The sequence below is a fragment of the Arachis ipaensis genome, chromosome B3 (assembly GCF_059453495.1).
Source record: "Arachis ipaensis isolate K30076 ecotype BB chromosome B3, ASM5945349v1, whole genome shotgun sequence".
In the NCBI taxonomy this organism is placed as follows: Eukaryota; Viridiplantae; Streptophyta; class Magnoliopsida; order Fabales; family Fabaceae; genus Arachis; species Arachis ipaensis.
This window is the reverse complement of record NC_142438.1, coordinates 18,118,249-18,132,237: the sequence shown is the minus strand read 5'-3', so window position 1 is coordinate 18,132,237 and position 13,989 is coordinate 18,118,249. Positions and strand designations below refer to the sequence as shown.

The following is a 13,989-nucleotide window of genomic DNA, read 5'->3' as shown; positions in this document are numbered from 1 at the left end:
ACACATTTTTTAAAAGTTATAAAAAAATATATATTTTACAAACAAAAATAAAAAAATACTATTTTAATATCTCTTAAAAAATAGAGTAAAATTTTCTCTAATTTTAATTCATCTTCATCTTAGATATCGTGCTTACGTGGGATATAATAACTCTTTTTTAACATTAAAATAGCATGAATTATAACTATATTTACATAGATATTAAAATTTAATATTAAATAGTTATAATACATAAAAATATAAATTTTAATACAATAATAATATACTATTATTTATAATAATTAAATTTTATTAATAATATAATAAAAATATAAAATTATAGTGTTAATTATATTTTGGGTAAAAAACGTAAACAAGCCAAGGACAGAACAATTTGACACAAATAAGCAAAGTAAAATCTGATTCATCAATCAACTAAAGCATATTTAAATGTAGTTTGAACCTACATGCTTCGAACTCAGTTTTCATGTAATTCGAATCTACAAGGTTCGAATTAAACATTGATACCCAAAACCACATAATTCGAATTCAGCTGATTCGAATTAAGCAGAAACATGTAATTCAAATCAGGGTGATTCGAATCAGGGTGATTCGAATTACACTCACACACGCTGCACATAGTAATTCGAATTGACCAGATTCGAATTACTCATGATTTAATTCTGCCCATTCTTTTATTAAAAAATTAATAATTGATTAAAAAAATTAATAATTTAAAAATTAAAAAAAATTATATATTTTATTTCATGCATTAAAAAAAACTAACAAAAGATTTAATTACGAGACTTCTTTAAAATATTAATGAGTTATCAATTCGAATTTCATACCACACTCTTTTGCCCATTTTTAATAGCTCATGAATATTTTTTTATAAATTTTTTTAATAAATTTATTTAAATTATACCACAAAAAAATATTTTATTCTATACAAAATAACTTTAAAAAATGGCTTAAAAGATGTTAGAAGTACTATAAAAAATTGTAATGTCCTAATGACTTAGGATATTAAAGAAATACTCTACATAGTCAATTTTTTAAAATTATTTTGCATAGAAAATGGCTTAAAATGGCTTAAAATGGCTATTATTATTGACTATGTAGAGTATTTCTTTAATATCCTAAGTCATTAGAACATTACAAATTTTGATAATACTCCTAACATCTTTTAAGCCATTTTTTAAAATTATTTTGTATAGAATAAAATATTTTTTGTGGTATAATTTAAATAAATTTATTAAAAAATTTTATAAAAAAATATTCATGAGCTATTAAAAATGGGCAAAAGAGCATTGTATGAAATTCGAATTGATAACTCATTAATATTTTAAAGAAGTATCATAATTAAATATTTTGTTAACTTTTTTCAAATGCATAAAATAAAATATATATTTTTTTAATTTTTAAATTATTAATTTTTTTAATCAATTATTAATTTTTTAATAAAAGAATGGGCAGAATTAAATCATGAGTAATTCGAATATGGTCAATTCGAATTACTATGTGCAGCGTGTGTGAGTGTAATTCGAATCACCCTAATTCAAATTACATGTTTCTGTGTAATTCGAATCAGCTGAATTCGAATGATGTGATTTTGGGTATCAGTGTTTAATTCGAACTATGTAGATTCGAATTACATGAAAAGTGAGTTCGAAGTAGGTAGGTTCGAACTATATTTAAATGTGCTTTAGTTGATTGATGAATTAGATTTTGGTTTGGTTTATTTGTGTCAAATTATTCTGCCCTTGGCTTATTTACGTTTTTTACCCTTATATTTTTGTGTTTATTAAAAAGTTGATTGTGAACCATCGTAAAAAATTTAATTATTTTGTAATAAAATATTCAACTGTAAATGATTTAATTTTAATGTTTAATTATTATATATAAAAGTATATAAAATAATATATATAAATATTATGTGCAAACTGATTTATGATATTGATAAAATATTTTTAAAAGACATTATGTAGACTATAATATTTTTATAGGTCTAGATCTCTTCTAGAAGGTAGGGTCTTAATTATTTATTTTCAGCTAATCAGCTGAGTCATCTTTTGCTTTTGTTGACATTTCAATATTTCATCTTCATCTTAGCTATTGTAATTATTAATAATAACTTTTCAAATTAAAGCCTGAAATATCGTTTGTATAGATATTAAGGATAATTGGAAGACCTGATTATTTTTTTAGGTCTCTTCTAGAAGGTAGAAGCTCATTGGCCATAGCATATAAGTGTAAATTACTAAATTATAAAAACTCAGGGTTTGGCGAAAGAAGACTCATCTTATTATCTTAACTTCTACTTTAGATGTAAAATATTTTAAAATTTCAGTTAATCGTATTATCTATCAAGATGTCTACAAAAATAAAAAAATTGTTCCGAAGACAATGTATTTAGTATTTATATTTCTGTTTTTAAATATTTTTTAAATATTAACTATTTGTATCTTTGTATCCTATTTCTAAAAACAAACACAGTCTTAAAATTATTATTAATTAATTCCTATTTTGTTAACAGTATATATACATATATATGGCGTTCTTATCCCTTTTGAATTGAATGTGTGCCACAACATATACAATATGCATTAGATATACATGTTATGCATGATCAAAGACAACAAGTCAATATTTTTGTTTGAACGTGTGTGTCACGCAATATATAGTAAATATTTATTTTATGCCCTCTTTATATAGTTGATTGTTCTTATTTTTAAAATTTTTGTCATCTTTTTAAAAATAATTAGAATAAAAATCTTATTTTTCACCATTTTCGTTACAATATTTTTCTAATAAAAAAAAAAAGAAATAGAAAGAAAAATATGAAGACAATTGAGGTCCTTCAACACTTAGTCAAATTACGTCAATATCCAACATTCTTCAAGAATTGCCATTGTTTTCTAGATCCGTGTTGAAGCATAACTCTCTTAGCTTCCTAGAACTAGAAGACTGGGGTCTTTCTAGATAGATATCGACGACATACATGAAATAAATGTTCTAGATTGAAATCAATGTAATTAGCTTAGCATAAAATAACGACAAACTGGAATAGTAATTTTTAGTATTTCGGTCATTATTTGATCCATATAAATATTAAATTATTATTTTATTAATTTATATACATAAATTTTAAAAAATATAAATATAAATTATATATTTTTTATGTATAAAATATCTAAAAATATAAATATAAATTATTATTTATTAAATATTAATTAAAAATAATAATATTTACTAAACATGTTATATTGCATTAAAATAATATCACACAAGTGAGGCATTTAAGGACAAAAGGAAGGAAATGCATAATTCCCTAGATACCCCTTCTAGTAGTTGTTAAACTTTGTTTTTTCCCCATAGTAGTTGTTAAACTTTTATATGCATCATTTTCACCTACAATCTTATAAGATTTTGAAAGATTTGAATGAATATGATATCATATTGGTTTCTGAAATTTTTGATATCATATGTGCCTTTCAAAGATAAAGTATGACATTACATTGTTTCTAAATAATGTCGAACTATATTTATTATTAAATGCAAACTTAATTACGTGTCTCTACTTAATAAGGTTTCTTTTTAATAAACAGAGACTATAATGCTCAAAATAAGGAGAGTAAGATATCAAATTACCCGTCCGATTGCAGACCAAAATATTAAAAGGACAGTATTCTCTGTTAATGCTTTTTCAGCGCCTGAACAGCATGGTTTCATCACAAATTTTTTTCAATTTTTTTGAAAGGATATAAGGAAGAATACATGTAGAGCAGTAAAAATTTTTTTTTACAAAAAATAAAATACTTAACGCTTTTAATCACACGCATATTTGTTTGATTTTAAATATATCAAGGGCAAACACAATGCATCAGGTGCGGTCAATTAGCCTAACTACAATTTTTTATAAAATTATTTTTAAAATTTTTGTGCATAAAATACAATTCATCATAAATAAGATTATCAGTAAAAATCAGAATACTTTTATAAAAGAGAGACTCATTAGTGATAATATTCTGATAACACATGAGTTTATGCATTACTTAAAGAATAAAAGATATGAGAGATGACACTTAGCTTTGGAGTTAGACATGAACAGGGCGTACGATAGAGTGGAATGGAGTTTTTTTGGAAGATGATGCAAAGACTGAGTTTCTGCAATAGATGAATTGACTGGGTTAACACAATTCGTCACTACTATTTCATACTTTGTTACTGTGGATGGTCAACCACACGGTTTTTTTAGGCTATCAAGAGGTCTCCGACAAGGAGATTCTCTTTCTCCTGTAGTTAGGATTAGGGATCATGATGAACAGCTGGTCTGCTAAACCCGCAACCTGTGGTGTCACCGGGGTGGTCAGAATAGAGGGAGAGGATCCAAAAGTTTCGGGAGTATTGGAAGAAACTCTCTCTCTACCCCGAACACGACTACGGCCACGACTAGCAGCCTGATCTGCAGCACCTCTACTTGTTGCTATGTCTGCAAAAAACATACCAATTAACAAAAATTCAGCATAATAAGTCAACAATTCAAATTATAATAATAAAGTGCAAGTATGAGAAACAAGTTCAACACTAATGTACTTCCTATAATCAATAGCATAAGATTGATTCAAGAATTGAAAATCATTCCTAATGTAACCCAAAACTAAATAAATATTCAAAATTAACATATTTGGATTATATAGAATCAAAGAGCTTAAAATTGTATTAATCTTGTACTATTGGACAAAGAAACCTCAATCATGCAAAAATTAAGATTTTGGTCAATTAAAAGCATTTCACATCTATTCATCAATGCATAATAACAATAAGAATGTGAAAGCAAGTATTGATTCAAGGATTGAACCAAAATTTCATTAATAACTCGTTGAGGCATATTGTCGAACACTTGGTATACCAAAGTGTAAACGACACAAAATGATATTAACAAGCACTCTTTTAGCACCAATTTAAAAGCTCAGCACCAATAACACCAAACCAACAGCATAACTCATGAACTCAGTAGCAAATCAATCAAAACAGCCTTAATAGTGAATTAACGCAATCAAAACTAGCAATAAAATAGAGAATATTCATACAATCAAACAATTATCAAACAATCTCAACAACAATTTTTCAGCAAAACAGTCATCAACGTAGCAATTAACACAATTAGATAATTTCAAATACTACAACAATTCAAAACCTAATGTATTGAATCGAACCTAATTTAATCAACCTAAATCCAATAAGATTAGAAAACTAAACTGAACAAATTTTGAAACTGATTCAAAATTAAAATTAAAATTCTAATCAAACCTAAACTAAATTAAACTAAAATTAAAGGAATAGAAAAAGAGTTATTCAAGAACCTGTAATGAAGAACAAATCAAAAAATAAGGGTGGATGTTGTAGTGGTGGTTGTTAAAGTTGCGTCGAAGCTTGCTAGAATGAAGAAAACTACTACAACTTTGGTTCTATGTCAATGAGACAGAGAGAGCAGGAGGCAACGGTTGAGCCTAAGAAGGAAAAGAAGGAAAAAAAAAAGAGAAGGGGCTTGCAGTGGCGGCAGATGGTGGTGATAGCGACACTGGAAGGAGAGAGAGAGAGAGAGATAGAGAGAGAGGGGGGGGGGGGAAGAAGGAGACGAAGGAGGGGTCGGCGGTAGGCTACCGGCGATGGAAAGGGGTTACCGACAGTGGTGATCTTGGCAGTGGCGACAGATGGTGGTCAAGACAATTGGGGGGGGGAGAGAGAGAGAGAGAGAGAGAGAGAGAGAGAGAGAGAGAGAGAGAGAGAGAGAGAGAGAGAGAGAGAGAGAGAGAGAGAGAGAGAGAGAGAGAGGTGGTGATGGTTTCAAATGAGGGGAAAAAGGGTTTGTGATTTGAATTTGCGCCCTTTTACCGTCGGAATATTCCGACAGTAACCCATTGTAGGACACCAACACGCAGCGTTTCACTAATTGGAGTTACCGTGAAAAAAATCCGACAGTAAATTTGCTGATAAAGGACGCGCTAAATTAATTTATTTTTCCTCCAGATATTACTGTCGGACTTACCACTGAAAAATTGAATCTGACTGTAATTACTTAACCTTACGAATTTGACGTTGTTACCGCCAGTAAATCCGACGATAAATCTACCGCTACTTTGCAATGCTAAATCCGACGGTACTCAGCATTTTTCTTGTGGTGTCCATACGCTAATGTGCTGCGTCAATTGATATAAATTAATTAGTTTTAATGATTCAATCATGGATGGCTCTGATACCATTTGTTGGAAATTCTTGATTTTCTTAATCTCAAGATGATCCATGTTAAATCATTAAAAAAGAAATACTTGAATGCGGAAGTGTACTTGAATTCATAAGTATCATCGAAAGAATTTGGTTATTTGATATTTCTCAACTAAATTAAAGCTTTCTTATTCCTAATAGGACTAAATCGCAACTCCTTTAATAGAAAAAGAACTGCAGAGGTGGCTTTGATGTGTTAGGAACCAAAAATTCGAAAGTCACGTTTATATTTGAGTGTGACATCTATTAAACTCTAAAGTCTAAATAAAATAATATTTTTTGTTTTATTATTATTTAATTCCAAATAAAAAAATAATAATGACTTATTTAATTCAACATTTATAACAATAAATAAGATCACCGTTATATAAATCATTTAATATAAAAAAATTTAATTTATGATTATAATTAATATATATGTATTATTTTTAAATAAATTAAAAAATAAAATTTTTTAACACATATATATGTGACCTTTTATAAAGTTAAAAAGAATTTTAACATAATTTTTTTGGAGAGTGCTAGATAAACAATGACCATCTTAAACAACATGAATAACCATCAATCAAATAAAAATATACTACATCTTAATTTAATGTTACTAATTAAATTTAAAATTAATTTACTCTTTTAATTCTATTAGTTCACATTGTTCACATATTATTCAAAAATGTTGTTAGTTACCTATACTTTTCTATTTTTTTTTAAAAAAAATATAGACGCAAAACTTTTTAAAAACAGATTCGAGTGTATCTTCTTTACTGATAACTAGGAAATGAATCTCATGACACAGAACCAAATCTGAAAGTACAGAATAACAAGCAGCGAACTAGCTTATTTATTTCTCCGCTTACAGAATCGTTTTTGTCTTTGCTTTAAACTATCTACGGATCTAGGATAAGAATTTATCATTTTTTTTGTTAGTATATAAGAGTTAATTTTTATTTGCCAATAAATTATAATTTAAATAATATAATTTTTTTATATTTTTGTGAGTTTAAGTCTCTTTATCTTTCCTAAAAAGAAAATTATCTTTATATATATATATATATAATTACTGATAAATAACGATTAAAAAATTTCAGTATGGAAAACGAAAATCTTAAATCCTATGAGAACATATATTTGTTTTAAATTTTAGTATTTTTTTTAAATATTTTATAAAAAATAAAAAAATTATTGATTTTACTAAGTCATTTAAAAAAAACATTAAAACTAAAAGGTTGAGTAAATTTTTATTTCAATCCTAATCATTTACTTGAGGGACAAAGTATTTTAGTCATTCTAATATATATATAAAATTTATTTTTAGTATATATTTTATATTAGTAATAATTAATTTTAATGATTAATTTTAATATATACTTAATATAATTTTTAAAAAATAATATTGTAATAAATCTTAAATAGGATTATTTCTATTTTTTTTTCTTCTTTCAATACCTTTTCAACGCAGTTTATTGCTTATTTTGGTGTATGTCGATAATTGTTGCTTTTTCAAAACAAGAATAAAAACACACTATAGAGGTGCGTGTGAAAGAATATATTGATATCAATTGCAACCAAATTAAAGATTTGTCGTCAAGTCCAGGCTCCAGCTAACACCTTAAAGTCTCAAGCTTCAGCTACCAAGTTAGAGACTTTGATCATCAATTAAATCGCCATGCATGTGTTCAACTACCATTCTTCCTTTCTTCTTCTTCTTATTTCGCTTTCAGTCCCCACCACACCTTTTACTCAATTCTTTATGCTTTCACTCTCCTAAGAATAATACTATACGCTATATTATTTAATTATTTTTATATTATTATTACATAATACATACTAAACATATATATAATCATTTTAATATGATTATAGTACGATGATTATAATAATTATAATATTTTAAAAATATTGTTATAATTAAAATAATGTATTTTAATTGTTAAATAATATTTTTTTAAAAATATTATTAAAAAATATTATTAAAATGTAAAAAATATTATTTTAATAAATTTTGTTAAAAATTAATTAAGAATGAAGTCAATTTAAATTAATTAATTAAAAAATAGATCTGTTATAAAAAATAAACAATTCTTAATTATTTTAATTTTTTAAATTTTAAAATAAAAAATAAAATAACATTGACTTAATTGACTTATATTATAATTAACCTCTAAAATTTTCTACTTTAATCTTAAAAATACTTCCATATAGCCACCATAACACAGGTATTTTAGAATCCACCTCTCTCTCTCTCTCTCTATATATATATATATATATATATAATACCACTCAATCATTTCCCATATCGTTCTTCCTTTCACAGATATATATACAAAGATTCGTAACGTTCGGAAATCTATCTTATCAATATACAAATTTAAAACACTTGAGAGAACTGAGATTTGCTATTCAATTCTAATAATGGGTGACGCGGATCGATCCTCCTCTCATGATGTTTCTCCAGATTCTACAGGTACCCATTTATTAGGAATAAGAAGAATATATATATATAATCCTAAGTAGTGTTCTTTTTATTTATATTTTATTATAGATAAATCAGATTTATTCTTGAATCTTGATATATATGTGTGTGTGCATGCAGTTCTGTTTCAATGCTTGACACTATATCTAAACTCATATTTGCAATATAATGTATTCGTTTGCTTTCTGAATACTAAGTTCTTAATTACTTCTTAGAGTTATAGGTCTGGATAATTGCAATGAGTTTCAATTAACATTGCTAATAACTTGGGAACTGAAGTTTTTTTTTTTTTTGAATCAATAATTATAATAATACTTATGAGTACTTAATGAGTTAATTAGTAGGTATATTTGAATCCTAAACTGCAGGAAAAAAAGAAAAGAAAAGAGTTTTTCTTGTTCTTGTATGGCACTTCAATTTATTTCAGATTTTCTTCGACAAATTACGAAAAATTTATATTATTATTTTTTATTTGAATTACTTCATTTCATTTTATTTATTCGCTGTCCAGAGCAAATCAATCAAGCTTCCAAGATTAAATTTTCTGAAGAAGAAGAAATCCTTATTGGCATGGTGTATAATCTGGTTGGTGAGAGGTTGGTTTCTCTTTTGTCACTGTAATACGTGTTAATAGTTTGAATAATTTAAAGGTGGATTTCATATATAATATATAAAAAATATTTTAAAAAAAATAACTAAAAATAACTAATATTTACTTTATTTAATATTTATTAATTATTGTAATAATTACTAAATATTAAATAAAATAAGATTTAACTATTTTTTTATCTCTCTAATAATATTATTGATAATATAATTGGTAGGAGTGCAAGACCCGGTTCAACTTGGAACTCAGTCGAATATATCATTTTGTTTAGCATTATATTTTAGCCGAATTTAGATCATGTGTTTTGGTGGGTTGATCCAAATCTGATCCAAAATTATGTTACATAATTGAAATACATCCTTTTTATTGAAATTACTAAAAGAATACTATATTTTTATGCTTTAATTAATAATTTTATATTATATTTTGTTTTTATGTTAAAATAATTTATTTTTTTGATATAAATATTATATAGTATTTATTAAATTTAATTTTTTAATCTAATATTTATTAATTTATTATATATAATTTTTAAAATTATATCCATTAATTATATATATCTTGGATCAATCCAATCATTATCAAATTCGTTCAAGGGAGTTTGAGTCTTATAGTTAGAGTCGACGATGTACTATTATGATCAAGTATGGGTCTAGTTAAATTTTGTTCAATAAACCCACTTGTACCCTTAATATATAAGCTAAGGGATGTCAAACGGATCAACCTGTTTATTTTTGTCTAAACAGACAATTTTTAGTATCAAGTTTGGATCAAATATTTTGTTCTTTTATAAGTTATTGGTGTAGGTATAGTATTTAAACACTTTTATATCCACTAGGCTATTCGTTCTTTAATTACATATATATTTTTATTTTTTATTATCTTAAATTAATATCTTTAATTTTATTTGATTATTTTTTATTTTTTAAAATGATCAAACTTTTTAACAAGTGTTAAGACTTGTACGTCACACTTTATAATAAACTAGACATAATACTCGGTAAATAGTTTATAGAATAAAAAACCATTATTTCTGTCCATGAAAAATTTAGACGTTAACAAAACTAATCATAAAAAATTAAAATTAAAATTATACTTATAAAAAATAAGTTTTCTTTGATAATAAACTAGACATAATACTCGGTAAATAGTTTATAGAATAAATAATTATTTCTGACTATGAAAAATTGAGACACTGACAAAACTAAGTATAAAAAATTAAAACTAAAATTGTACCATAAAAAATAAATTCTCTTCGATAAAAATGACAAATAATTAAATTTTTATTAAATTTATTAAAAAATTAATTAAAATACCCAAACTACGCTTATCTATTTTATTATCTTTTACTTTTTAAATTACTTCTTATTTTTCAAATATTTAACATCACCATCTTCCACACCCATACCACCGCAAACCACCATCAATGCCACCATTATATCAATATAACACATCAACAAATACAAGCAAAGAGGCAAATTTTTCAGGAATGTACATTCACCGAGGCCGCTACCACCCTTCAATGCTTGAGGGACTTCTGTCAATGCTCTGGGTACTACTAGACACAACATAGCGAGAAGTCGTTCTGCTCTGTTTAGCTATCCCTAGGAGTGCTAAGGTTCAAATCCAATTCGTGAGAGGCCGAGCCCCACCCCAGCTGTAATGGTGCGGCTTAGGTCAACTAACACAAAGAGGATATCTTCACGGAGAATTCAATTTTACCGGGTTCATGTCGGAGACAGCGGGGCAGTCGTTACACCATTCGTGCAGGTCGCTACTTATGCGACAAGGAATTTTTCGATGCTTTGGAAAGGAGTACAAAGCTCTAAGAAAACGAATGAAGTACCGAACGAGTGGAATAAACGAACGGAATACTTGAAGTGAGTCTAACGAGTAAGACAACGCCGGAAACCTAATAGAATTATTATGCGATGAAAATATTGATATAAGGAGACTCCTGCAAGTTCATCAAAGCTTATGTGAGCAAAGACCGGCTAGCCCCTATTTCAAAAGGGCACTCAAATACCTGGAGGAAATCATCTGTTCAGGAGTTACAGACAAGACGGAGAAAACTGCCGCCGAGAAAGCCTCCGAATGCCACCGTCACATTCCAAAGACCTAGCACGTCCCTTTATACGGTTCCGGCGTTCTACATAGTCGTTAGTCGTTATAGAACGTGCTTGGCTTCGCTCCCTTGCATCTACTCCAATCCACGATCCTACTGCTTTGGCTTCATTGTATTTAAATCCGATTTCAGATCTGAAGACCTAATTGGAAAAAGGTGAAAGCTTTGCAATAAAAAAGAACACTTGACATCTGGGTTTTGGAGTTTGAGCAGGGAACAAGGTTCGAAACTTCTGGCTCGACAATTCCATGATGATTGCCTCTACATATGTGATTGTCTTGAGTGCTTGTTCTGTGGGGCGTTTGTGGATTTGAAGCTATAACAATTAGAAAGTATTTGAGGAAAAGCTAATCGAAAAAGAGAAAGGAAGAAATTAAGAATAGGTGGTTAACAATGGCGATATTAGATGTAAAGATGAGGTAAAGATGGAAGAGATGGAAGATAATAAGGTAGGGGTAGTTTAGGTATTTTAATTAATTTTTAATGGATTTAATAAAAATTAAATGATTGGTCATTTTTATCAAATAAAACTTACCTTTTATGAGTACAACTTTAATTTTAATTTTTTGTAGTTAATTTTATCTACGTTCGAATCTTTCATGATAAAAAATAGCTATTTACTCTAGTTTAGGATAAGTTATAAATTAGATTCAGGCCAATCAATTTTACTGCAAACTTGGTATGTTAAGAATTAAGCCTGACATATTTCTATCCTTTATTACTTAATTGAAACTTGATATATTTTTGTTAAAATTTGATATATTTGATTTGGACTGCAAAAAATAAAAAATAAAAAATAAAAAGAGAAGAATGAGAAAAAATTTAAACGGACAAGTCTGTTTATTTAATTTATGAGTTAATCAGATCGAACTCATTAAACTCTTATTTTTACATGTCCAATTTTAAAGTAAAAAATGTATCCATTTTAGTGTTGTGCAAGATCTGGCATGACACAAGATCTGGTCCGAACTTAAAGTATATTTTTTCAGGTTTAGTTTTGTCATTATTATCCAGTGTATTTTTGAGTCGGATTTAGATTATGTTTTATGTCGATCCAATCCAACCGAAAGTTATATTATATAACTAAAATGTATATTTTATAATGACATTCACAATAAAATGTTATGGTTTTTATACTTTAATTAATTTTTTTGTATTATATAATATTATTTATCTTTAAAATTATATATTTTAATATAAATATATGCTATATTTATTAAAGCAAACATTTAAAAATCATATTTTATTAATCTATAGTGTAAAATTTACAAAATTATATATTTTCGGATTGATCCGGTTTAATTCAATATATTTCAGGTTAATTTATGATCTAAATTCGAATTTTTAAAAATAAACCTGCATGGTGAAATAGTTTAATCAGGTTTGGGTCTAACAAAATTTGGTCCAACTCTTTCTATGTTCACCCCTATCTTATTTAAGGTGATTAAATGTGGCATCTTAGTCAATGAATCAGTTCAAATGGCATATCTCTCCCTTCCCACCTCAAAAGTTTAGGGTTTAAACTCTAGAGATTGTAATTGAGAAAAAATGTGGTAAAAAGTGTGAGGAGTATGTGGATATCCTAAAATGGAGGGTTATTCAATTTATTGACCCAAAAAATAAAAAATGTGGCATCATATATAATGGATTCAATATATTTTGACATTTCTATACACAGTGAGATTAATTGTAAAATGAAGGTAAATGGTAAAAAACTTTTGCATTATTATTTTGTTGCCATCCACGTACATTAAAAGTTATTGATTCAACGATGATAGATTTGTTGTATAATACTTATAACTTATTTTCATTTTAAAGAATCAAAAGCAAATACGAGTTTATAATATAATAACAGAAGATGCTATATTTTCAGGTGGTCTTTGATTGCTGGAAGAATTCCTGGAAGAACAGCAGAGGAAATAGAAAAGTATTGGACTTCAAGATACTCATCAACCAGCGAATAATAATAATGGAAGTGCAAAAGAATGAATCATTTAATGGTTGATTTCCACTTATATGAAGCAAGTAATTTTGGGTGCCTCCGATCCAAGTTGATACAATGAATTTTGTGGAATATATACAACAAAAAGTTGGTCATATTATTATGATGGCTAAGTTGTAGGAGCATTTTACCATATATTATATAACCAAAAGGAGCATGGCATTTTAAAAGCTCCTATGCACGTTGTAATTTTATTTCTCATATTGTAATATGTAATGTTTCTTGGTGTCTTAGAATTGAAATATAATATTCAGTTTTTTCATGCAGAACAATCGGTTGAAAACATTATCTATACATATATTTTATTGTATTTGGTGCAGGCAACCCAATCGTCTTTCTTATTATTCATTTATCTCCTCTATTATTGATACATTAATTAGAGAGACTCTTACTTATTAAATAATAAAAATTTAATGTATATATATATATATTATAAAACTTGAATTACAAAAATTATGTCTCATCATCAACTTTAATTTGTACAAGATATAATAATCATTCACTTTTGAAGCCACCAA

The 13,989-nt window shown here is 26.9% G+C and overlaps 1 protein-coding gene across 1 annotated transcript; it reads left to right on the top strand.

Annotated features, from left to right (window-relative positions):
- Nucleotides 1–8,542: 8,542 nt before the first annotated feature.
- On the top strand, nucleotides 8,543–13,781 carry LOC148569949 (transcription factor CPC-like). The gene is made up of 3 exons (XM_088507779.1): nucleotides 8,543–8,728; nucleotides 9,249–9,333; nucleotides 13,343–13,781. The coding sequence occupies exons 1-3, from the start codon at nucleotides 8,677–8,679 to the stop codon at nucleotides 13,431–13,433; spliced, it is 228 nt and encodes a 75-aa protein (XP_088363905.1). The 5' UTR covers nucleotides 8,543–8,676; the 3' UTR covers nucleotides 13,434–13,781.
- Nucleotides 13,782–13,989: the final 208 nt, after the last annotated feature.

Coding starts and splice junctions, on each gene's coding strand:
- LOC148569949 (XM_088507779.1), top strand. CDS start 8,677: ATGGGTGACGCGGATCGATCCTCCTCTCATGATGTTTCTCCAGATTCT. Junction 8,729..9,248: donor TGTTTCTCCAGATTCTACAG/GTACCCATTTAT, acceptor TTCGCTGTCCAG/AGCAAATCAATCAAGCTTCC. Junction 9,334..13,342: donor TATAATCTGGTTGGTGAGAG/GTTGGTTTCTCT, acceptor CTATATTTTCAG/GTGGTCTTTGATTGCTGGAA.